Source organism: Amphiura filiformis, unplaced genomic scaffold (genome assembly GCF_039555335.1).
Source record: "Amphiura filiformis unplaced genomic scaffold, Afil_fr2py scaffold_594, whole genome shotgun sequence".
In the NCBI taxonomy this organism is placed as follows: Eukaryota; Metazoa; Echinodermata; class Ophiuroidea; order Amphilepidida; family Amphiuridae; genus Amphiura; species Amphiura filiformis.
This window is the reverse complement of record NW_027306058.1, coordinates 1,377,447-1,404,644: the sequence shown is the minus strand read 5'-3', so window position 1 is coordinate 1,404,644 and position 27,198 is coordinate 1,377,447. Positions and strand designations below refer to the sequence as shown.

The 27,198-nt window shown below is 37.4% G+C and overlaps 1 protein-coding gene across 2 annotated transcripts; it reads left to right on the top strand.

Moving 5' to 3' along the window:
* The first annotated feature begins 2,042 nt into the window (after nt 1–2,042).
* Nucleotides 2,043–27,198, top strand: LOC140145707 (uncharacterized). 2 transcript variants are annotated; one of them, XM_072167388.1, is made up of 3 exons: nt 2,043–2,084; nt 19,283–19,375; nt 21,927–27,198. In XM_072167388.1, the coding sequence occupies exons 2-3, from the start codon at nt 19,338–19,340 to the stop codon at nt 26,221–26,223; spliced, it is 4,335 nt and encodes a 1,444-aa protein (XP_072023489.1). In that variant the 5' UTR covers nt 2,043–2,084; nt 19,283–19,337; the 3' UTR covers nt 26,224–27,198. The 2 variants fall into 2 exon arrangements, with proteins under 2 accessions (XP_072023489.1, XP_072023491.1); XM_072167390.1 differs by lacking the exon at nt 2,043–2,084 and having other exon boundaries at nt 19,194–19,375.

Here is a 27,198-nt window from a genome sequence, read left to right as displayed (position 1 = left end):
GACATGAGATGGACAGGATGAAAGATTACGTACGTCTAAGGACTCCCAAGGTGCTTTGTGTGCTAGCAGTGACATACAAGCGGCTAGGGGACGCAGGGGTAACCTTGTCAATCAATGGTTATTCTATTGTCCTCCAAAGTTAAGCTTATGACATCACCAATACGTTTATAGCCATGATCAATCCAATCGATAGGCAATTATCCCCACAGGACCACTCACCACTGTGCGAAATATACCAAGTTTAACGTGTACGGGCCCGCTACTTTTGTTTGCATTATATAAAAGTTAAATAATTATAAAATATTTAATACAATTTGAAATGAAATAAAATTTATAATAATAATGAAAAATCATCAGAATGTTATAAATAATGAATAATAATAACTTTTACGTTAAATCACAATATAAAGCTACCAAGTAATCTACATTTTAATGTGAAGGTCTGAAAGGCCATCCCGGCAAACACAAAACGTTTTTAAAACGTTAAACAGGTTAGGCCTATAGTTTTAGGTTTTGTTTTAAATGTTGGGCTAAATAAAGGTCAGGAAAACATTTTAAAACGTTTTGTATGGAAACACACTACAAAAATATTTTTGTTTAATGTTTTCAAAATGTTATTGAAAAATATTTTCTGCAAACTTTTTTTTGCCAAATATTTTGTCACCACTTAATTAATTATATGTTTGACAATATTTGCAGTAAGTTATGAAAAAGTTTTATTCCCTTTATATACATGTACCCTTTATATAACCCGACATTTAACATTTTCTGGCAATCTTTTCTAACCTTTTGCGAATGATGTCGAAAATTCAAAAGCATTTTGTGTTTGCTGGGATAATTGAACATAATTCAAAATTGAATAACACAATATATAAATAAAAACAAAAATAATACTAATAAATATGTATTATGATACATTTTATGACAAGCTCTATAGTCATGCTGTTCGTGCGAATATTTATAATGAATATTATAACGTTACGAATTCATATTTAGGCCTATGATAATGATACAAAAAATTTTAAATTTCTTTAATAAAACAAATCTTATATACCTTATATTCTTATATATTGCTTATAATATTAATATTATTATCATTATTTTGGGTTGTTGAGTGCTGCTGAATCCAGGTACCTGGCTGTATCACCTCGTAAAGTATTAAAGTGCGCCGCCGTAGCTTAATTTCATGATCTTGATCCTACTGTTATCGATACATCGATCACTTATCGGATTAAGTATTGGACACAATAGATGAAGTATTTGATTGACAAGGTTACCCCTGCGTCCCCTAGCCGCTTGTAGTGACATTCTGAACATAGAATTTAGAAAGCTTTCCGATCCAGTTGGTTGGTGATAGTGACTCACGCAAGGTATTTATGCTTACATGTAGATGATTTCTGGATGCGTTGTTGCCCGTCCACCTCATACATGCATATAGGTGTAATTGAAGGGTTTTGTTTTACGGGTGATGGATAGAGCTTCGCACTTCCCATCTAAACACCTTTTCTATCATGAAAGTTTATCTGTGTTGGTAATCAAATAAATGAAGAATTGAACTTTTGTTCACAACACAATTTGAAGTTCAAGTTGCTCACCTGAAATTTTTGGTTGTTATTACTACAACCTTCAATGATCCAAATATATACGACTAGTAGTACATACATGTAGTATTCAGAATGTTCCCTCTTACTTCCATTCCATTCATAAAATGTATTATATTTGACAAAGTTGACGGGACAGCGCTGATGTGTAAGCTTAAAATATTTTCTGTAAACATGCAAATAAACTGTGTGCAGGTTATAACATATAACGTGCCCTTCGGGTATAATCTGTTAAATAGCGACGATTTGGGCATTAACTATTTTGATAATCAGCGTCAGAATTGCACTATAATGAAAGAGAATTTGTATAAATCATATATTAAAATTATGTTTTGTGACTTGTAATAATACGTGAACTTGATATTTTAAAAGATAAAATATTCCTCAATTCAGTGCTTCTTATAATTAATGCACATCAAGGGCACGTTACTATTGGGATATCATCTCTCCGGTCATCTGTTCATCGATATACATATACAAAATGTAGGTAAGCTTAAAAAAATTGTGAACTTTTATATTATATCTTTCAATTCTTGAATAGGTTTAAATTATCATGATATATTACATCTATTTTCCAAAGACATGAAAGACGTCAAAATATAATTTCTGAGGGAATCAATGATTTACTGATAGAACTCTTTCCCCACTGGGAACTGGAGATCTGCCAAAAAACTGGCTTGAAGCCAGTGTGACGCCGTTGTTTAAGAAGGGTGACCGTTCATCTCCATCGAATTACAGACCTGTTTCTCTGACTGCAATCGCTTGTAAGCTACTTGAACATATTGTGTTCCACCACGTTATGGCCCATTTAGAAAAGCATCAAGTTTTGACTGACCATCAGCACGGCTTTAGAAAGGGTCGTTCTTGTGAAACTCTCAATTAGCACTTACTGTTGAAGACTTGGCTAAGTCCCTTGATTTGCAGGGGCAAACAGATATGGTTATCTTGGGACTTTAGTAAAGCTTTTGACGTAGTACGTACCACATCAGCGATTGCTAAATAAGATCCATCACTATGGAATCAGAGGTCAACTTCACGAATGGCTATCATCCTTCTTGACATCTAGATTTCAACGTGTTGTTCTTGATGGAAGTGCATCTGAACGCATTAAAGTAACTTCGGTGTTCCGCAAGGAACGGTCCTAGGGCCGCTCCTCTTTTTGTTATACATTAACGACTTGCCTGACAAAATAACATCTACTGTCCGTCCGTTTGATGGCCGATGACTGTGTCATGTACCGTAGGATTCATTCAGAGTCTGATTGTCAGCAGCTGCAAAATGATGTAAACATGCTCTGCCAATGGGAAGAACGTTGGCAAATGAAGTTTAATAGCAAAAAATGTTTCGTCATGAGTATCACCGACAAAAGAAATCCCATCAGACACTCTTATAGTATGCATAACTGCGAACTTGAGACAGTTGACCATCACACCTACTTGGGTATTGAAATCACTTCAAAGTTAAGCTGGAACCTACACATCGGTAACATCACCTCCAAAGCAAATAGAACTTTGGGTATGCTGCGTAGACATCTCCATAGCTGTAAACCAAACATCAAGGAAATAGCCTATAAATCCCTCGTTTGGCCCAAACTTGAGTTTTGCTGCTCAATTTGGGATCCTTATCATCAAGATCAGAAGGACAGGATAGAAGCGGTTCAGCGGAGGGCAGCGAGGTTTACAATGAGAAATTACAAGCGAGAGTCCAGTGTTTCTTCAATGATCCAACAGCTGAAGTGGCAATCCTTGGAGGAGAGACGGGCAGTTTTTAGACTCACGTTCATGTACAAATCCTTCATCAGCTGACTGCTGTCAACTTAGACCATTTAAAGCAGAGCCCCTCATCTAGACGAACACGGAGAAACAAGTCTCCTTTCACCCTTACTAAATCCACCACAAAGAAGGACAAATACAAATATTCCCTTATACCAAGAACAACTCCAGAATGGAATCTTCTACCTGATTGTGCCAAAGAAGCGCCCTCACTTAACATATTCAAAGGTCATCTGAAAGACATGAGCATAGCTACGCTTATTAGGGACTCACATTATGACTAGCTGCTGCTGTGAACTTCGTCCCTTTGCGTGATAGCCTACAGAGGCGTTTGCAGAGAAACTAACCAGAACCAGAACCACCCCACCAGGCAGGGGCCAGGGGTGTTCAGTCGTATGCATGTATCATGTGTATGGTATCATGGTACCGTATAGAACTAGAACTACACAGCCGTTTTCGCCAAACGTTTGTCAAACAATTGCCGAGCACAAACGTTTGTCAAACATTTTCGCAAACGCCCATAAACGTTTGGCAAACGTTTTGATCGCTAAATGTTTGTCAAACGTTTGGCGAAAGCCCCGGGGGCGAAAGCGGCTATGTAGAACTATAATCACCCCACTGATAATTGTATAATCAAATTAAGTAATTCTTGGCCAAATTGGAACATGTGCGTTGCGTCCATGACCATGTAGTGTACTAACCGTGTACGCAGCGTAAGGCGCGTGTATACTTTCTTCTGTACCACGCTATATTCACGTATGTTTATCGCGGAGCCACTAGCATGACTAGTACTTAGCGTTCACAGTGTTCCAGTTTGGCCAAAAATTACTTAATTTGATTATAGAACTCATCATCATGATCATCATCGACATTCATGAATCATGGCCCATGCTTATTGCTTACCATCTTTATATTACTTATTATTAGCATACACTGGTTTGATTGTTGTGCATTTTTATGAGCTTGGAACGTTCCATCATCGAGCTATTACCGTAACCACTCGGGTATAAGCCCACCCCCCTAGATGGCAGATTTCACTTCAAAATGGGTGTGGGCTTATACCCGGGGAGGGGCTAGTACTTGAATTTAGAAATAAGAAAAATCATCCCTGGGAATCATCCCCATTTGTATATGCCCAATGTACCAGTAATGTCAATTTCTTCTCATTTAAGTGTGGAATGTTAATTATCAGCTGATATTTTTTTTTGTTCTTAAAGGAGTATTTCGTGATCCTAGCATCCTCTTTTTATGACATTTTTCAGTAGGCCTACATATCCACGAAAAAAGCATATTCCCAAAATTTCAGTTGATTCCGATATTGCGTTTGCGAGTTATGCATGATTATGTGTATTACACTGCTCCATAGTCATAGACAATACGTTGTAATTTCGTTCTGGTGCATCAGAACGAAATTCAAATTTCATGATATCTTTGCTAAACGAATTAATCTGCAAGAAATATTTTGTACATAAACATTATGTAGCCAGAGGTTTCCAGTGATATAAAAATCTCAACTTTTTTGAGAAAAGTGGGGATGAGGCTGTGGATCACGAAATGCCCTTTTAAATGTGAGAGAAAAGCATTGATTTGATTTAAGAGCTTGGCCAAAATTTAGTACTGGGCTTATAGCCGAGTGCACCCTTGTTCCCAGAATGTTTCGAAAAATAGGTGGTGGACTTATACCTGAAGGTGGGCTTATACCTGGGTGGTTACGGTAATAGAAGGAGAATCCATGAACCCAGTTCCCTTTGTACTATGATCGTTATGAGTCGATCATGAGCAATCAGGTATGAATGGTGCACTATCGATTTGCTAAGCTTCTTATGGTCATGTTTTTTATACTGGGTATCAATTGCGTTGCATGTGTATTTTTCAAGCGAATCACATGCTTTTACAGGTTTGGTACTATAGGTCACCCCGGTCATCCGGGTACTTCTTTTACATGACGCTACAGTCGGCTACACTTACGCTTTTCAACCCACAATAGATCGTGCAGCTGAGCAACTACTTGAAGACTTGTAGCAGAGGTTATTCAGTTGTTTACGTTCTGTTTTGACCTCGAATCGAGCAAATTTCTCGGCCGATTTCGGTAAAATCAAGGTTAAATACTTGGCGAAAATTGCATTTTATGTGAAGCTGAACACATGAACATGTAGAGGAAAGTCTTTATTTTTGTTGTTGGCTGGAGGCCCCATGTCGAGAAGTTATAGAAATGGTAGTATTTTGGCCGATTTGAAAAGGGACAAACCACAGAAAACTACAAATTTGACTTCTGAATCGGATTTGTTGTCAACGGAGGTCAACGGCTTGTGACGTCACTCCGGGGTCACCAATAACTTCAAAAGTTTCCATTAGAACCCAATAAAAGTACATGAGCTCAAAAAGAAACTTAAATAATTTTTCACAAGGTCATATCTTGAAATCCATCAAATTGAACCAAAATTACACACAGATTTACTTCAATACTCCACTCTTAACACATGTCAGTAACCAAGCAGTTTTCCAACTGACACAACAGCAAAATGCACTGACATGGGACAGCTTCCTGGACCACATTCACAGCCCAGCCCTGTTTCATGAAAAAAGTGTATGAAAAGCAGAAAGCAGCACCGTTTTATCATCTGTGCAAGGATCTTGTGTGCATTCTCACAGATTTTTTGTCCTGGGTGCCAAATGTTGGGCTGTGAAAGTGAAGGAAGTCCAGGAAGCTGTCCCATGACAGTGCATTTTGCTGTTGTGTCAGTTGGACAACTGCTTGGTTACTGACATGTGTTTTGAGTAGAGTATTAAGGTAATCCTGTGTGTAATTTTGGTTCATTTTGATTGACAGTATTTTAAGATATGACCTTGTGATTCACAAGTTTGTAAAAAATTATAAGTTTCTTTTTGAGCTCAGTTTATATTCTGAGAGCATATACTCGGACGATTTCAGAAACAATACAATGGGAGTCATTATACAGGGTGACCCATGCAATATACAGGGTGTAACAAGCAAAATAAGGATGAAAATATTAATTCAGTTAGGGGTGTCACCCCTCGAAGTACATTGATAATTTAAAGTTTTGACACATGTTTAATATAACGAACTTAATTGCCCACCCTGCCATATGGAACTTTTACCCGTCAAGTACTTCAATTATGTAGATACGGGGTGGTCAAAAATTGATCAATATTTATTTAAAAACACCCCGTATGGCACTGGAGATGTACATTTTCATGATTGAGGTATTTAACTAGATGTAAAATAAGCTCAACAATCCAGTTTTGAAAATTAAGAGAACTAGCGGGATGGGAGCGTTCACTATTCAGAATTACTGAACAGATAGAATCATTGAAAAGGTACATTTTTATTTATCTAAATCTGTCTCTTCTATCCATTTTCTTTTTTAGTTTCTTCTGCTTAGCTTGTGATTTTCCGCTTCCATGTTATTTATTTATTTAACCCGTTCCCATTATTTTCTAAATCTGTTCTTTCTTACATTTCCTTTGAGCATCTTTTTTTTTATTTGCTGCTTGTGGTGTCCCGTTTCCATGTTTTTTACTTAATTCTGTTCTCATTATTTTAGCTTCTTTTTTCTTACATTTCCTGATTCGCTTTCTTTCCTTCTTTGTTTCGTTCCGTTTCATTTAGTTACTTTAACCCGTTGGCCTAATTACTCGTACCCTTTTGTCCTCATTTTGATTTTATTTTTCTTTATAGTACCGGTTCATGTTGTTTATACAACACACATCTTTTTCCCGTATTTATTACGTCCTCTCATAGCGTGTCTGTGGACGTGTTCACCCGGTATCCCGTGACCCGTCCATGCACCTTTTTGTCCTTTATTTTTCCTTCTTTCCGTATTATCGTGTCCACTGGTCTCTGGCTCGCAAGTTGTGTGCCTCTGCGCCGTTTACGCGCATTGGCGTAATGCACATTACGCACGCGGCGCCGACGCGATGTCGCCGGCCAGCTGCAGTGACGCGTAGGCTGGTAACCGATTTTCATAACAAAACCCCCGTTTTTACCCATATTTTCACTGTTTTTGCAGCCAATTCTTGCTCGTTTCCAACCAAATTTTCGCATAACCGTCTAGAGGTATGTTCCTCGATCTCCCGTATGAATTTGGCGACATTTGGATCGAAACTGACGGAGCCTTTATACACGATACATAGATAGATAGATAGATAGATAGATACATACAACATTCCCCTATTTATAGTAAGAAGCGGGATACCCGCGCTCCGCGCGGGTCCCTGCTAGATGAGTAAATGGGAGCGTTCACTATAACAGGAAGAATTACTGAATAGATAGAATCATTGAAAAGGTACATTTTTATTTATCTAAATCTGTCTCTTCTATACATTTTCTTTTTTAGTTTCTTCTGCTTATAGCTTGTGATTTTCCGTTTCCATGTTATTTATTTATTTAACCCGTTCCCGTTATTTTCTAAATCTGTTCTTTCTTACATTTCCCTTTTAGCATCTTTTTTTTATTTGCTGCTTGTGATTTCCCGTTTCCATGTTTTACTTAATTCTGTTCTCATTATTTTAGCTTCTTTTTTCTTACATTTCCTGATTAGTTTCTTTCCTTCTTTGTTTCGTTCCCGTGTCATTTAGTTATTTTAACCCGTTGGCCTAATTACTCGTACCCTTTTGTCCTCATTTTAATTTAATTTTTCTTTATAGTACCGCTTCATGTTGTTTATACAACACACATCTTTTTCCCCAGTATTTATTACGCCCTCTCATAAGCGTGTCTCTTGCGGACGTGTTCACCGGTATCCCATGACCCGTCCATGTACCTTTTTGTCCTTTATTTTTTCCTTCTTTCCGTATTATCGTGTCCACTGGTCTCTGGCTCGCAAGTCGCGTGGTCCTCTCGCGTTTACGCGAGCATTGGCGTAATCGCGACATTACGCACGCGCGCCGACGCTGATGCCGGCCAGCTGCAGTGACGCTGGACTGACGCGTAGGCTGCACCTATTTTCATAACAAAAACCCGCTTTTACCCATATTTTCACTGTTTTTGCAGCCAATTCTTGACCGCTTTCAACCAAATAAAGTTTAAACACGTTCCGTATATTCATCGATCTCCGTATGAATTTGGCGACATTTGGATCGAAACTGACGGAGCCTTTATAGGCATACATACATATAGATACAACATTCCCCTATTTATAGTAAGATTCAACAAAGCATTTTCGCAAAATGGACTTTTTGGATCAAAATTGAGCATGAGGGCGCTTTTTCAGATTTGTCGCAAACTTTCTATGTTTTACTAGTTTTTAGTTTACTGAAGTAGAGTACAGAGGTAAGAAATTTGAGCCTTTTATCATGTTTTGTTTGTCCGTAGCACGAATGTACCCTTTTGAATATTCCCTACATTAAATCCCTACTCACATGCGTAGAGGTCAATGAACTTTATTAATGTAGCAACAAGTAATTAGTAATAATTTTAAATTGTCCGATTAACAAATACTGAGGCAATGAATGCTAAACGTGATATCACTTGGCTGAGATCAAGTACAGAAACAGGTAGAAATCCATCAATAATGTTTATTGAGACAATAGTGTATTAAATCACTATTGTACAGCATTGTGATCCTCCGCCTCATGATCCACCGCCTCATGATCCACCCCTGACTTATAAGGATTAACGAGTTACAGTAATTAGTACAAACTAAAAGTATAACTTTTTGTTTCAGAAATTGAAAGGCCAATATCCAAGGAAAAAAATAATACCAAACAAGCAAAGTCTAATGTAAAATAAACAAACTCCATGTATATAACATGTTTTCATGAACGAGAATGCAACAAATCCACCTTTTTTTGGTACCCAGTATAAAAAACATGACCTTATCTATTGAGCTTGGCCGGTTATGAACCACCGTTATCGTGACTTCTAAGCAAAGTGACGTCATTTTTACCCACAAAGCATTGTGGCCGTGACCCAAACAAAGGAAAACAATTTACTTACGGGTAAGTCCATACCAAATCAACCAGGGGTCCCCAGGTGACTCCGATTTTGATGAAATTCCATCAGAATAATCTTTTGTGGCCACAGTGAACCCATACAAAAATTTGGCCTCATAAGGCCATGTCGTTTTTGAGAAATGGTGGTTTGAAGTTTAACCCAGCCCCCCCCCCCCCTTTTTACATGCACAACACTGATTTTTTCGTCAAAATGGGCTGAATAACACAAAATTTTGCATGCACACGCAAAATTCGACATGCACAGAGCCAAAGTTACATGCATTTGTGCATGTACATGTAAAACCCCTCTAAATCGAACACTGGTCATTGGTGATTTTTACCAACTTTGGTAGCTCATAACTTCTTGTTCTGAACAGATATAAAGCTACAGTGTTGCATTCTAGCTAACCTTATGTCATATTTTCAGAATCTGACTCTAAATTTCAGATATCTGCTTTCCGTTTAAAGTTACGAGCACCCAAAGTTGGTCATTTATTCAACCGGAAGTGTGATTTTGTCATTTTGGGGGTCCCCTGGTGCCAAAAATATGTGATCATATTACTCAATGTTATAGATACATTGTCTATGGGTACATATCTGAGCCCACAAGTATAAGTCTGAGCAAATTTTGCTGAATTCAACACCCTTAGACAAGAAATAGCAGGTTTTTCACCCTATTTTCAAGCTGCCATCTAGCTATGATGGAGTTGAGTACCAAAGCTGAATTTTTGTTTCCAGGTACCGTAGGTCTTATTAGTATGTTTCATGGCTGTAAATTTCAATTCATGTTTTAACTGTCCACATGGTCAACCATTAGTCAGAAAGAAGGGGTCTCCTGGCAAAATTTTCACCCTTACCCAACTTTGGATGCCACCTATTCCTCCATCAATGGTTTGATTTGCTCCAACTTGCTTGTAGGCTCAGCTATGTACCCATAGACAATGTATCTATGACATTTGAGTCATATGATCACATATTTTTGGCACCAGGGCCCCCCCCCCCAAATGACAAAATCACAATTACGGTTGAATAAGGTCATTTTCACGGTAAAGGGTGTAACTTTGGATTTTTAACATTTTGATCCGTAGTGTTCTAATAAAGCCACAGAATTCCATGATTTTTGGCCACATAAGTCATCTAGTTAGCAGCTACCTTGGGTAGCATAATCATCTTCGGGAGTTACTGCGTTCAGTTTTAGCAGGCTTAAATGTACCTAATATTGCCATTTTGAAAAACTATAAAAAACAGTAACATTTTTGTAAAACCCTGTGTTTTCTTCAGTTAGTTCATGGATAATTTTTCTTATCCTGAAAGTACGGTCATATGTTCAGTAAACACTGCCACATTAGATTTAATTGTGAACAGCCCTGTATTTTTGAGAACCGGACTTTGAGATTTGTCGTTTCGGAGGCTTCATTTTCCGTTAACAATTGTTAACAAACTTTGTGGGTATAGCTTTGGTTCATAATTCTTGGTTATTTCTTCACTTTTTCTTGATTCATAACAGTTGATATCTTAACTTGAAATGGGTAACAAAAATTAGTCGATTTGCAAGCTTTTAAAATTTTTATAAAATCTTGACTTCAAGGAGCCATTTTTCCGTTTTCTTTTTTGAAGCCTCCGAAACAAACTGTTCAGCAAGCTTGGGCAAATATAAATAAAAGAGCTCATCCAATCTATTTATCAAAATGTAGCAAAGTAGATCCTCAAGTCACTTGTTTTTAAATCGTGGAGATATATATCACCGTTTGAAAATGGGACCCAATACAAACTTTCCGTTAACAATTGAAGCCTCCGAAACAAATGAAGCCTCCGAAACAACAATAAGATTAATTATCATCTATGCATATCTAAATTGGTGTTTCATACTGATATCTGCATTGTAATTGTTACTTGATATGTGCAGAATGTCATAAATTAAAAAAATTGTTGATGTTATGGTTAATGTTTGAAAAATATACTGATACCCAAAAAGCCTGTTTCGGAGGCTTCACATGCAAAAAACACCATACTTAACAAATGGGTGAAAAAGTTAACATGCTATAAATCTACAATATCTGCCGCATAGAATCATTGATTCAATACACACAAGAAAATAACAGCTTAGATGATCCCAACAGTGTTGTTTTCAAAAAAAATACTTCTGCAGTGTTTAGCCATTGCTAACATGAAGCCTCCGAAACAAAAAACATGACTTGCTGTGATAATTTAATTTTTGTCACAACTGAAATTCAATACTTAGAAGCAAAGCATGAAAATTGGTAATTGTGATATTTTTTACCTATTTTTTTTTTTTCAACTTGCAGTAGTTAGCCAAATATTTTACTTTTATGATCACCTGTGTTGTTAACTGAAGCCTCCGAAACACAAATCGCTTGAATTGCCAATTCTAAAAATAACTCCAATTTCTGTGAAACTTGGCTGGGAGGTTCCTTTTATCAAGTAGTATTTGTACATGAAGTTAGACATTCAAATTATTTTAGGAACCCAATTAAAACTTAAAAAATATGTTTAAGGTTGGGAAATTTCAATTGTAAATGACACTTTATGTTAAAAATTTTCAAAACTGCAATTACAAACATAGCAAAACATGGTATAAAATGTAACTTATATCTGTTGACTTACTTTGGAATGGGATTTCACATGTATTCCAGCTTTCATGTCATAATTTTCTGAGCTTATGTAAAATACATTTTTTCTTGGATTTTAACCAAAATATTATGGAAATGTCAATTTTTTTATCAGAAATCAAAAGGTTTAAGCCTTCAAACATTATTTTACTGGAATTTAAGTTGCTCCTATGCATGATTTCAGTAAACAGAAACATATTTAAGTGGTTTGAAATTTTGACCCTAAAAATCAAAAGTTACACCCTTTACTGTGAAAATGACCATAAATGACCAACTTGGGGTGCTCATAACTTAAAATGGAAAGCAGATATCTAACGTTTAGAGCCAGATTCTGAAAATATAAGGTTAGCTAGAATGCAATACTGCATCTGTTCAGAACAAGAAGTTATGAGCTACCAAAGTTCGTCAAAATCACCAATGACACTTGCAAGTGCAAAAAAGGGGGGCTCTGGGCCAAACTTCAAATGGCTGTTTCTCAAAAACGACATGGCATATGAGGCCAAATATTTGTATGGGTTCATTGTGGCCACAAAAGATATATACTGTGATGGAATTTCATCAAAATCTTAGAGGGTCACCTGGGAACTTTTCAGACAATTGATTGATTTGACATGGACTGACCCTTCCGGTAATTTTATAACGCCAATATTTCTTATGGCCAAGCTTGGCGGATGGTAGAAACAACATTGCCAGTCTTGGAAAACCTTTCCAAATCATTTCCCACTGGTTTAGTCCCGCAGACACCCGCCAGTATTACTTATAATCACGATCAGAAAAAATACATAAATTCACCGTAACTTTGATCAGGTTTTCGCTAGTAAATCAACTTGAACTTGGAAACACAATGACGCAATTGAAGATCATGTGACCGATGCAAAAGGGTATAGTACCATCCATTTCCGGTACGGGTCACCTGGGGGGTCGGTTTCAATTAGATTTTAACATAGATGATCGATATTGTCGCATAACGATCATAAACACACAGGGTGTGTTTGAGGGACTGCACTGATTAAATCCATTCAAGTGATGACTCGCGTTGAATAGCGTAATCGGCTTAACCCTATTCAGTGGATTAGGATTTTTCTGTGGAATCTCCTCAGCGCTGTCAACTTTTTGGAATTGCTTGGAGTGAGACAGAGGCGTGCCGGGATTTGCCGACTACAATGTTCATTTTGACCCATGATTATTTGAGCCATGGCCCTCGAGAATCTGAAAAGCAGGGTGTGGGTTGGGGGGGGTAGGGACAACAAATTATTTTGGATGCGATGCGTGATATTTTACTCATTTTTCAGCTTTTTGCGTGAGATTTACTACCTAGGCGTGAGATTATACTACCTTAACATGAGACCGTGAGAAAGTGACCCAATGCGTGAGACTCACTGCCAATGCGCGAGAGAGTTGACAGCCCTGATCTCCTTCTATTAGTAGCTCGATGGTTCCATGGATTAGTATGTGTCCGGTCCCTCACGACGAACAAAGAAATGATCATGCATGGAAATGATGGAATGTTTCAGGGATTTTACTTGACTCACTGACACCTCCGTCATCACTACAAGTTCCACTAAATTCTCTGCACGCAGGTCTGTCTATAGGGTAGAGTGGCAAGTTTTCCGTGTCACGGAAAAACAGACAAATTCACAGAATTTAAGAAAAAAACAGAAAACACAAAAATTCGTGGAAAACACATTTTTTTCCTGAGAAAAATAAAAATGAAGAAAAAATAATGAGATGTGAGGTAAAAATATGAAAATGAAGTTAGTCTTCAAAGATATCAGGCTTAAAACAACTAAAAAGATAATGCAAGTAACTTTTTTTTACCCTGAATGTGAACACGGAATTGAAATTAAATCATGTAATTTAGTATTTAAAACCATGCACGCAAAATCGCGGAATTCGGTGTTTTAAATCACAGAAAACTTGCCACTCTAGTCTAGGGTAGACTGGTGTACACACACAAATACCAATTTTTCACATAAAACAAAATAAATACCACTTCCTATTATTCCCTATGATTAATGAGTCGCATGAAAATGAGACTCGAACCACACCACTCTTCGCCATACATACATTCTCCCAGCCACATTTCCCTAACATAATATGAAATTAAAAAAAAAAAGAAATTTAGCTCGGCAGAGGCGCTGGCCGGGCTCGAACCCACGCTGCACTGCGCCGCTATGATGTAGGCCTATACAGTATCGACATATCACCAGCGCCTTAGACCGCTAGGCCACAAGGACTTGTTGATGTCATCGTGAAAATTTAAACATATAATCGCAACTTCATTACTTCAACATACCACGTGACAAGCAAAGACAGAAAACGTAGGCCCACCATATTTTGGAATTTTATTTGTTTAAAAACATTAATGTGTAGGTTATAGCGCTCAATTGTTGATAACTGCGTGTTTTACATAGGCCTACATAAATCCGACAATATATGCACAATACATTATCGATTTGAAGTCGCTGGGCTGCTATATGGCTGCACGTGCTATACTCCTATATTATATCGGGTATAATATGTGGTTCAGCCATTTTTTGTGTATACACGGTCTGGAATTTATGGGATAATTCCACGCAGGTCCCCAAAAGTTTCTTCCAGATATTGGAGATTAGATTCCCATAAAGACGAAACAGTAATCTTTAGTCGGGACCTATACGTAAAATTTACATAAAATTTTTACCATCAATTGTGTGTTAATTTTGACTAAATTCAGAAAATATTTTGGCGTATATAAAATTGAAATAAAATTCTCTGCCTCCTAAATCACATAAATTTTAGCACGATTGGGTATTACAAATCTAAAAAGGGGGGTGGGGGTATGCAGACCAAAATTTTCCACAAGATTTTCAACGCACATGTAACAAGGTAAACAGGCAGATTATAGTGGGGGGGAACAACATGTTGGTTTCCTCACAGTAAATGATAACTAATAACTAAATGAGTAAGTAAATAAACAAGGAAATAAGAAAATAACCAAGTAAGTAAATAAGCAACTTTAAATAAATATCTAAATGAGTAAGTAAATAAATTAGTGAAGATAATAAATAAGTATAAACAACTATAGTAAGAAATTATAATGAAACCATCACTAGATACATGTACAGTGCTCAACTATAAAATATAGGAGCGAAATATATTATTATTATACTAGTGAAATTAGCACATAGCAATACAATCTGTTTCGTATAGATGGTTTGACCCATCCACACTCGTGAGTTGCAATGTGTAAAATGACAAAGAATATGTCTTGAGTTTTGATGCGACGAAAGAGGAATTAACGCAACTGCAGATCTTAAAGTTATGCAAAACAATACGCGCCTCAAGTGCGTATCCATGTCTGGGCCTAAACATGCTAAAAGAGAGACTTATTTATTATATAAACAACTAAATAAAAATTAATTGGGAAATAAGTAAAGAAAAAGTAAATTTATAAGTAGGCCAACATAAATAAATAAGTAAATAACTCAATAAATAGGTAATAAATAAATGAGTAAATAACTAAAGCAAATAAAATGATTTAATGAATAAAAAACATATGAACATGTCAATAAAATACATGATTCCAATCTTTTCTAAACATTTCTGAAAAATAATAAACTTACTAAATAATTAATTAAATAAGATAAAAATTACAAATGAAAACAACCAAGCTGAGCAACCAGCCAAGCAAACGGCTCACTAACCAACCAAGTAAACAATCAAACAAACATAAAACCGGTACAAAAATCAAAGCACAAGAAAATAAATAACAATCTTCAGGTTTTGGAACAAGGCAATTTAAAACAGAAAAATCTTCACATAACATCGGTCTAAGTAACATGCTAAAACATTATTAACATAATGATGATGGTAATGTGGTATTAACAAATTAAAGTGTTATTTTCTTAACAGAACAAAACGGAAAACAAAAGAAAAACGACGGAATTATAATATAACACTGTCGCCGGCGTACGGAAAAACTGCATTGTGCAACAAGCATGCATTATTGCATCCATCATAACAAATTAATAATTCCACTTCAACACGCTCGTGTGCAAACCTTGTTGAACGCGTAGTCGGCCACGAGTTGTATCATACAGCGCGCGCCTTTGAAGTCAATGAACTTTACGATCAAAGGATTTTGGCGACGGAGTACCTCGCGGTGAGTACCTTCACTGATACTTCACTGCTGACACATGGGTACACCATGTATGCGGTTACTGTGCAGGTACTTCCGCTGAAGGGCCATTGAAGTACCCCCGACTATGGTGTGCCTATATAAGTCACCTACTCTGTACATCGCAGTTGACTTTTAGGTGACGCATGGCAGAGTATCGATGTAAGTACTTTGCTACGGGGGTATCTACAGTATGGTGGCCGACGCTGGTACTTTGGTGTAGTACCGACGTCGGCCACAAAGGGATTGGGTATATACTCGGCCCGGGGGGGCCACTTACATTACGTGATGGACACCATGCTCATGTATGGACTCTTGAAACGCACCCTAAACGAGTATTACTCAGCGCGCAAAACATACCCTAAACAAGTATTTTGCCATTTTTTAACACTAAGAAAGTAAAATTCACGCTCAGGTTCTTGTTAAATATTAGTAGTTTGATGTTTCTTAATGTTTTACCCTAAGATATATGTTCTGATAGAAGCCAAACATAGCCTATTTCACCCTTTTTTATTTTGCCATTAAACTTTGGTACCCTAAGCAAGTATTTTGCTTGAAAAGTATACCCTTTTTCCTGATTTTTGGCGTTTTTGACACCCTAAACAGGTACAGCGCTGTACTTGCCCAATGCTGAAAAACAACCCTTTTTACTTGTTTTTATACATGAGCATGGTGTCCACCTTGAAATACAAGTGGCCCCCCCGGGATACTCGGTAGTAGCAGCAGTAGTAGCCGCGAAGTAACATTGCAGCAGAGGTACTACGTCGCCAGGAATCTTGTAGTGTATGTATGAATGTGGACATACCGGGTACTCAAAATAAATATTTGCAACTCTCCTCTCATTTTGTGGGAACAGGATATACATGTATGTATATGTGACCAGCTCCAACAAAACCCGGAACAAGTCGCCAGACATTTATGTCTTAGAAGATGACATTCCCATTAAAAAAAATTAAAATTGTGAATTCTTAATTTTTTATGATATTTGACTATAGGACTGAGTGGACTTTCAAATCCTTGAAAGTACTTATTAAAGTGTGGTTTATTTTTTTTAAATCAATAAATAACAGTTGAAGTATGATTATCCCTATTCAATCCTGTATAAGGCAGGAAACTATAATTGGCCCATTACTCAGAATAGCAATTTGGCAAAAATATCAAGGTATCATTTACAAATGTATCCATATCTTGATATTAGTAATGAGGCTATTCATATAATTTGGTATCATTTTATAGCTTCCCTTACCATAAGTCGAGGCTAAATAAGCCTTACCTTAGCCTCAACTTGGCCTCGATATCTTTTGAGGCTAAAAATTAACCTCAACTTAGCCATCGAGGCTAAGAAATTAACCTTATCGGTGACAAGGCTAAGAAATTAACCTCGTCTTAGCCTGAAATGTTTTTGAGGCTAAAAAATTAACCTCGTCTTGGCCTGCTTTAATTTTGAGGCTAAAATTAACCTCAACTTTTTTGAGGCTATTATTAGCCTCAAAAATATGGTCACATGATAGGTCAGAGGTCACCAACTGTCAGGGAGCAGACTACTGTATGCTGCTCAGAATTGCCAATAATTTTGAAAAATTAACAGTTTAAAGGGTATTTTAGGCTTTTTTACTGGTGCCTAGTTCATGGGGAGCATGGCAACCATGTCTCTGGAAGAAAAATCAGCTTTTCGTAAGTTTCAAAGTATATGTATTTTATTGCTTCTTTTTCATCAGGAAATATGGCCTTTTTGAGGTTGTCGAATTCAGCAGACATGCATGTATTGTAGTCTGCAGACATGTATACTGCAGTTTGATGCTGGCTGACCCTGGTGAAAACGTGTTACTGCACTGATGTTGTTAGGGTGTTATGTTAATTGATGTTTGGGGATGTTTGTACTTTAAATTGGGGGTGGGTTATTTAGAGAGTTCAAATATGGTGAGTTAATGTTGTTGGGAAAGTTCAAATAATGAAATATGATAGGTTGTCATATTGGAAGTGTTATGTTAAGTTGGGATGAAGTGGTGTGCATGCAATATATGTCAATGTATTGGAGATGTTTCTACTTTGAAGTGGGGGAGGTCATCTGGAGAGTTCAAGTGTGGTGAGTTTTCACCTACACCCGATTTATATGCGGGAGTTCTATTTGGTAAAAGTTGAGATGTGGACATGTGGTATATGGGGATGTTTGTACTTTTAAGTGGGGGATGGTCATTTTGAGAGTTCTTATGGTGAGTTGTCACCTTCAGCATATTAAAAGAGTTGTTTGGTGACATTGGGATATGGTGTACGTGTCATAAAGATAAACTCTTCCAATACGCTAAAGGTGACAACTCTACAAATTACCCCCTCCCCACTTCAAAATACAACTGTCCCGTAACATTGACAGCACACCATATCCCAACTTTACAAACAAAACTTTCCAATACTAGTATGCTCAAGGTGACAACTTGCACCATATTGGAACTCTTACCAAATGACAACTCACCATAGTTGGATTTTCCAACTGACAACTCACCATATTGGAACTCTCCAAATGCAACTCACCAAATAACCCTACCCCCACTTCATAACACCCCAAAAATATCAGTAACACTTATCACCTAGCTGGATCAATAAATAGCCCAACCGTCCCTGCATGCATGTAATGTTTAGCCTCGTAAAATAGCCTCAGATTATTAGCCTTGTCTTAGCTTAGCCTCTAAATATTGCGAGGCTTAACTAATTTAAATAATTAGGCTAATTTTCAGGCTAAGACAAGGCTAAGATAAGGCTAAGACGAGGCTAGTTATTTACGAGGCTAATATTACGAGGCTAATTATTTGAGGCTAATTATTTGAGGCTTATCTAATTTGCATAATTAGGCTAATTTTCAGGCTAAGGTGAGGCTAAGGTAAGGCTAAGACGAGGCTAAGGATATGAGGCTATTCATGAGGCTTATTTTCTGAGGCTAAGTCGAGGCTTAGATAAGGCCTCGACCTTTGGTAAGGGTTACTGTCCAGTGCTCACATTTTTATTCCAATCATGAAATGTTCCTGGTTTTGTCAGAACGGGTCACACATGATCAAACTGTCACATATGGTCACTGATCAAATCGTTAAGCAATCTGTCAAACAAATGTTGTACAGAATATTTTTGCTTTGTCACATTACTCTATTTTGCTGTTCATTTTCTGTTCTTCAGGTAACAGCAAGGATGAGCACCAGCCCATGAAATATTAGCAACAAGTAAACCAATCATGAAAGCCAAATACAGAATGCCGGGAAATCAAATTAGGTAGGTTGCTATGATGAACTCCACCCGAGGGCAGCCCCTGCACCCCTGGCCATTATGTGCTACGCTCCTTACATTTAAATTTGTTCACAATTTCTACAGTTTCCAAGAAGTTAAGGACATTTTGATGTTTAGGCCAAAAAAAAACAAGTTTGTTCCCGTAGCGCGCATTTCGGGGGTTTTTTGCGCGTTTAGAAAAAATGTTCAATTTTGAAAAAAAAAAACAATGGAAAAATCACAAAAGAATAATATATTCATTACTGGAGTAATACAAATTCATGATGAAAACCTTGGTTTATGTTATTGAAACGCTCAATGCTTTGTGTAAATCCTTTGGTTGCCAAGTCCTATTGCCGTTGAAATCCATAGATCCTGTGTAGAAAAACATTCTTAGTTTCCCATGAAGCTAAATCAAATATGACTTTGTGTGCGAGTGTCGGAGAGACCTACTGTAAATTCCCATTCCAATTTGCAGCAAAAAAGGTATTTGCTTTTCGTTTCAGGACATAGATTAAAAAACAAAAAAACAAAAAAGCATTTCATATTTGACTTTTTAGACCTGCTACAGGAAACAAACATGTTTTTTGTTGGCCTTATACAACATACTTTAACTACGTACACTCTAGCAATAGACCTTTTCAAACCGATTCATTCCGATTAAATCTGAAGCATGAAATAATTTTCCCAGATCGTGCGTGCATAGAAAAGCATCATGTACGATGCGAAGTTCCAATGTGTAACAGGGATCATAACCACAATGAACTTTTGTACACTATATAGTCAATTATGGATGAGAGAGGTACTTTTGCCAAGGATACACAATGTGTAATCAGCGTGTGGTGGTATGTCACATGTACATGTTTACAAGAGACTGACTTGTAGAAGGGGTGATGCATCTTTTGGCGTTCTGTAAAAATGATCTAACCGACGAAAAATGACGAACATTTGATATTTCTTTCCATTAGTATCATATTGTTAAAAACCAATGAGGTGTTAGCTCAATATGCTAGGAAATTATTTAAACCGGTGACCCCATGTTCATGTTGGCTAAATAAGCTGTATTTTCACACAAAAGGGTACCGTGATTGGATTCTTGACATTTTGTGTGTGCCAATTTGACCCCCTAGTTTACTGAATATTACCACTCACTGAGATTGTTTTTTTATATTACAAAATTTTTAACTGCCAAAAAATGGCAAACATTTTCACTTTTCTTTCCATTACTGTCATATTGTGAAGTACCAAATTAATGTTTTAGTTGGATACCTTTGAAAAATATTTCTAGCGATAACCCATGACTTGATTTTGGCTGAGTAAGATGTATTTTCACCCAAAGGGTGCCTTGATTTATGACATTTTTCGCATTTCTTCTCCGCCAATTTGACCTCCTAGCTTACTGAATAAATACCACGGTTTACCAAATTTTTCCGATCTTAATTTGAAATGGTCTATTAAAAGTAAAGACTGTCGATATATTGAAAATAATCAATAAATCAACTCTCCAATAATATCAATATCGCTGATATCACTTTCTTAAGAAAATCGATATATCCAAGTTATTGATAATGAAAAAAATATTGAAAAATCTGGAAAAAAGACTGAAACTGAGCTCATAAGTCACTGGAAGGTGGCCGGCACATTTGTGAGTCCAAATGACAGTTATGGGTTAATTTACGGATGAATGTAGATTGTAGAAGATATGAGTAAAATAGGATTTATAGATTTTGATCAATATTGAGTGGATATTATATATTTTTTAAACCCTGACATTGACTGTCCTTTTAAATTTGCACATTTTATTTAGATTTTCTTCAAATTGCAAAAATATTATAATTTGCCAGTTAGTATTAAAGCCATATTATAACATTTGCTGAGGAAGACGCCCTCGCTGAATTTTTAAAATTCCTTTTTTTACACTTTATAAAACCAATATACCCTGCAAAAATCAAGACTCTAGGTGCTGTAGTTTTGTCAAAATCCGAGATTTTGAATAAAACGCCGGATTTGGCGCTTTATTATTATGATGGAATTAGTAGTCGAACGCATACACAATGTTCATAACACACAGTACGTACATGGCATGCGGGACGGTGATATACACAACAAAGGGTCGTACCACAACATGACCGAAGGAGTGGTACGTATTGGCGACATGTGCGCTGGTAGTAAATTCCAATTTTCTTTGCTTTGCCGTAATTGTTCGCTCAAAAGTAAAAGGGATATATCTGACAGTAAAAGCTAACATTTTATGGCAAAGAAATGCTAATCTATTTTGTTTGAAAATGTTATAATATGGCTTTAACTAAAGGATTATGATTTAGCCATTTCATTTGGCAAAACAGGATAATGTTTTGAATTTTTGAATCCAAAAAACTTAGTGCTGTATCTTTCTGGACTCGATAGTAGCTATTTTACGCATTAATGTGTATCTGCCCTTGATTTCTGGTGTTATGTACAAACATATGCACAGTCATACTCTCTCCTCACTTCCTCCCCCTCTTCCCACAGATGATTTGGTAACACATTTTCATTTTTGTTTTCTATTTCCTCACAGACTCCAAGCTTCTTCATCTCAAATCACCTGTAAAATACTTCAACCCTTTAGATGCAGGTATTGCTTAAGATGGTGGCCACATTTTGAAAGGTATAGGAGGCATGTACGAAGACATTGCAAATGGAGAAGTAGTCTTTCTACAGTGGGTAAATGTATCAAACTATGCCCAGGTCAAAATGAAGGGCAACTTACTCATGCTGTAGGAGTCAATGAAAGCCAAAATGAAGGACAACTAACTCTTGCTGTGGGAGTCAATGAAAGGCAACTAACTCATGCTGTAGGAGTCCATGAAAGCCAACATGAAGGGCAACTAACTCATGCTGTAGGAGTCAAAGGAAGCCAAAATGAAGAGCAACTAACTCTTGCTGTGGGAGTCAAAGGAAGCCAAAATGAAGGACAACTAACTCTCGCTGTGGGAGTCAATGAAAGGCAACTAACTCATGCTGTAGGAGTCAATGAAAGCCAAAATGAAGGGCAACTAACTCATGCTGTAGAAGTCAATGAAAGCCAAAATGAAGGACAACTAACTCTTGCTGTGGGAGTCAATGAAAGGCAACTAACTCATGCTGTAGGAGTCAATGAAAGCCAACATGAAGGGCAACTAACTCATGCTGTAGGAGTCAAAGGAAGCCAAAATGAAGAGCAACTAACTCATGCTGTGGGAGTCAAAGGAAGCCAAAATGAAGGGCAACTAACCCATGCTGTAGGAGTCAAAGGAAGCCAAAATGAAGGGCAACTAGCTCATGCTGTAGGAGTCAAACAAAAACAAACTGTTCCAGGAAATCAGATCCAAGAAACAACAGATGAAACATCTCAAATTCCTTTTAAAATAAGGTATGAGTGCAATAAATGCAAGAAGCGTTTCTTGATGCTCTCAGAGTTGCATTATCACATCTCGGATGCTCACAGCGATGGAACTCATCAGCTGATTGAATTCCAACCAAAATGTGATCATTGCAACAAGTGTTTTCCAACAATAGCAGATGTTGTCAGACATTTGGATAGTCAACATTCACTGCTCCAGTGGATATGTAGAACATGTGGAATGGGCTATGAAACGAAAAAAGACCTATCGGATCACAAAGCAATAGATAAAGTTATAGATAAAGTTAGCGGTACTCCTAATTCATCACGGTGGTGTCGTCACAGGCTGGTATCAATTGAGTGTGATGCATGTAGGCAGCGCTTTCTTTCACTTATGAAGTTCCATAGCCACAAATGCAACTGGCTGGATACCAGGAAAGGTTTGTTAGTACTGTGTGCCTTCATTGAATCTGGGAGAAATAACAACACGCTACGCTATTATTGTTGTGAGATGCTTTTTACAACAGCATCAGATTTCGCAAAACATAGGATGATGCAGCATCCACCGTTCAGCTGCAGTATATGTGGCATGGGTTTTGAATCAAACGACGCCCTAGAGGAACATGGAACAACGCATGCAATTGTAGAGGAAGCCAGCGACACACGTCAGTCTGGTACAAAAAACAAAGTGGTAAAGCGTGCTTCTCAATATGCTAGGCGTGGTTTTAAGCGTGTTTTTAAGTGTGCTGTGTGTGACAAATATGAGCTGAACAAACAGGATCTCATTAAGCACATGCAACTACATGGTAAATATTGGTGTCATCTGTGCAACAAGAAATTATCAAGTGAAAGCGTTCTTAACAGCCATTTGGCTACAATTCACCCCAAAGTTAAGGTTAAATTTAAGTGTGGTCAGTGCAGCCTGCTTTTCAAAAGCAAAGAGGAATGTATCGTACATGTGAAAAACCATGAGACCAACAATGCTTCTTTAAGCAACAATGCTTCTTCAAACAACAATGCTTCTTCAAGCAACAATGCTTCTTCAAGCAACAATGCTTCTACAAGCAACAATGCTTCTACAAGCAACAATGCTTCGTCAAGCAACAATGCCTCTTCAAGCAACAATGCATCTTCAAGCAACAATGCTGCTTCAAGCAACAATGCACCTTTAAGCAACAATGCTGCTTCAAGCAACAATGATTCTTCAAACAACAATGCTTCTTCAAGCAACAATTCTTCTTCAAGCAACAATGCTTCTTTAAGCAATAATGCTTCTTTAAGCAACAATACTGCTTCAAGCAATAATGTTTCTGCAAGCAACAATGCTGCTTCAAACAACAATGAGGAGAGTAGAAAAAATCCTTATAAACCTTTAGTGCCAGAATTTCAGTGTGGTTTTTGTAGCAGTATTTTCAAAAGCAAACAAGATCTTAAAAATCATACCCCGATTCATTCCCAACATTGGTCAACTTGGTGCGGTCATTGCCAAACTTTTATAAGGAGCCAAGATAGCAGCCGCCATGCTCTAAGCCACTTGCAAAAACCAAAACCATTTGTGAGTAATACAGTGTCATCAAGCAACAAAGACGATTTTGTAAGCCGCTTGCAAAAGCAAAAACCAAGTGTGATCAACACGGTATCATCAAGCAACAAAGATGATTTTGTAAGCCACTTACAAAAGCAAAAACCATTTGTGAGCAACACGGTATCATCAAGCAACAAAGATGATTTTGTAAGCCACTTGCAAAAGCAAAAACCATGCGTGAGCAACACGGTATCATCAAGCAACAAAGATGATTTTGTAAGCCACTTGCAAAAGCAAAAACCATGCGTGAGCAACATGGTATCATCAAGCAATAAAGATGATTTTGTAAGCCACTTGCAAAAGCAAAAACAAGTTGTGAGCAACACGGTGTCATCAAGCAACCACAAAGATTTTGTAAGCCACTTGCAAAAGCAAAAACAAGTTGTGAGCAACACAGTGTCATCAAGCAACCACAAAGATTTTGTAAGCCACTTGCAAAAGCAAAAACTATGCATCAGCAACAATGCATCATCAAGCAACAAAGATGATCATCATGCATATGGCAAATCAGTGAAGGTGACAGTGTGTTTGGTTTGTGCTAAGGGTTTTCCTACGGAAGAAGATTTTCTTAATCACACCCATCTCGAAGACAAAACCCGGGAAGCGTGTCTTAGTAAACAAGATCAAACAAGCACAACAGACAGTAATGATGATACTAAAAACAGTGGTGATCCTGATAAACGTTACTTGGACAGCAAACTGGTCATTCATGTATGTTTGGTCTGTGGTGAGGGGTTTTCTAACCAAGAGGATTCTCTTGATCACAGCAAAACTTGTCTACACAAAGAGAAAACAGGGGAGCCATGTTTGAGTACAACAAACAAAGATGATGATGTTGGTCCTGATGAGGCAGTACCAGCATGCAACGTACCAAAAAAACATGTATGTTTGTTTTGTGATGAAGGTTTTTCGAGCCAAGATGATCTTGTTAACCATAGAAAAACACATTGCAAGTGCATCGTAATTCAAAATGATGCAAGACAAGCATATATCCCGATATTTATGTATCATAGTCTAAAAGGTATTCAGAAAAGTGGCAAGTGGCCCAAGAAGAAACAATTTCATGAATGCGGCAAATGTAATCAGAAATTCAAATCTTTCAAATTGTTGAATCGGCATCAGTATGAGTTTAAGCATCATGAATATGTAACGTGCATGTACTGCGACAAGAAGTTCCCACGGAAATTACCTCTGATACTGCATATGAAAATGCACGGCGGCGCGACTCCGTTTCAATGTATACAGTGCGGAGACAATTTCTCGTCCAGAGATGAGCTGACACAACATCGGACGAGTCACGTTGATGATACGGTAGCTCTGAAATGTCACCATTGTTGTAGAACATATGGAAGTCGCGAAAAGTTACTGAAGCACTTGCGTCAAATACGCAATGATGAGAAGCATCCGAAACGTGATAAATGTAAATGTGATGAATGTGGCAAACAATTTCCATCACAGTATAGCATGGGTATTCATACACGGGAAGAGCATACAGGTGGAAGCATATTTAAGTGTACCAAATGTGGAAAGAAGTTTTTGGAAGAAAGTGATCGAAGCCAGCATCTGAAAAAAGATTGTACAAGTTTCAAATGTCAGGAATGTGATATATATTTCCGAAGGAGGGACTCCATGGATGTCCACATGATGAAAATGCATTCAAAAGAGAAGCCTTATTTATGTCCTGTATGTGGTAAACGTATTTCCTCACATTCTGGACTCAAATCGCACATTAGAACCCATGACGGAAAGAAAGACTATTTGTGTACTTTGTGTGGCAAGGGCTTTGTGCATAGGTATTCATTGATGTCGCATAAAAGCACAACCACAAAGATGAAAAAGATGAGCCTTATTTATGTCCTACATGTGGCAAACATTTTGTCTCAAAGTCTGTATTCACATCGCACATGAAAACCCATGACGAGAAGGAAGAGTTTACGTGTCATGTATGCGGCAAAAGCTTTGAACGTAGGTATTCGTTGATGTCGCACATGAAACATACCCACAAAGATGACAGCAAAAAATAGATGAGACTAATTTAGGTGTATGATTATATTTAAAGACAGAATTGAAAGGACTAGTTTGCGTCTGACGTCTGTGTCAATCAAACTCCCAATGACCCTTGATTGGGCAATAGCGTGTAAAAGGAAGATTGATTCGTCTGGTGCAGATCGGAGAAAAGGAATCGCAAAAATTGGCAAAAAATTACGTCCTTTTACAAGGCAAAATGCAACTTTTACTAAGCATTGTTGAAATGGTGCCTTCGGGAAAGAAAGTTTCCTACCATAAAGACAGAACTTTTGAGATGGTTTGTATGTTTGAAGGTGCAAAATTAACCATAAGGCACCCTGTTTTACCGCCACGCTTAGCGATCATCATCACAAAACTTGTAAACAAACAGTGCTTGAGTTTGAATGACAGCTGATGTCAAACTAGTCTTTTTCTGTCTTCAATTATAGCATGGTGCGTAATATGAATATTGTGAAAGGCAAAATACCCACCAAAATGCCTGAAAAGGGCTGCCCCAATAGTATACCCTGGTCACTCGATCTAAGCAGAAATGGGGCAAAATTACAAATTGATCCTAGGGGTAATTGATTATATGGTCCTCATGGCCAGATTCATAGCTGGCATAGCCCTAGCACATGCATATGTGTAAGCCATCAAATGTCAAATGATCACTTCTCTATCTTGTATTACATACATGTATGTGTATACAACATGACTAGTCAATGGTCACTGGCCTTGTATTCCAAGAGGACTGTTACAATGTAATTGGTTGGTGTCTCAAGGGGGATTTGTGGTAAGCCATACCGTAAAAACTCGATAGTTAGCATATGTGCAGCTTACTATCAAGCACTTTTGAAAACATGAACCTGTACAAAG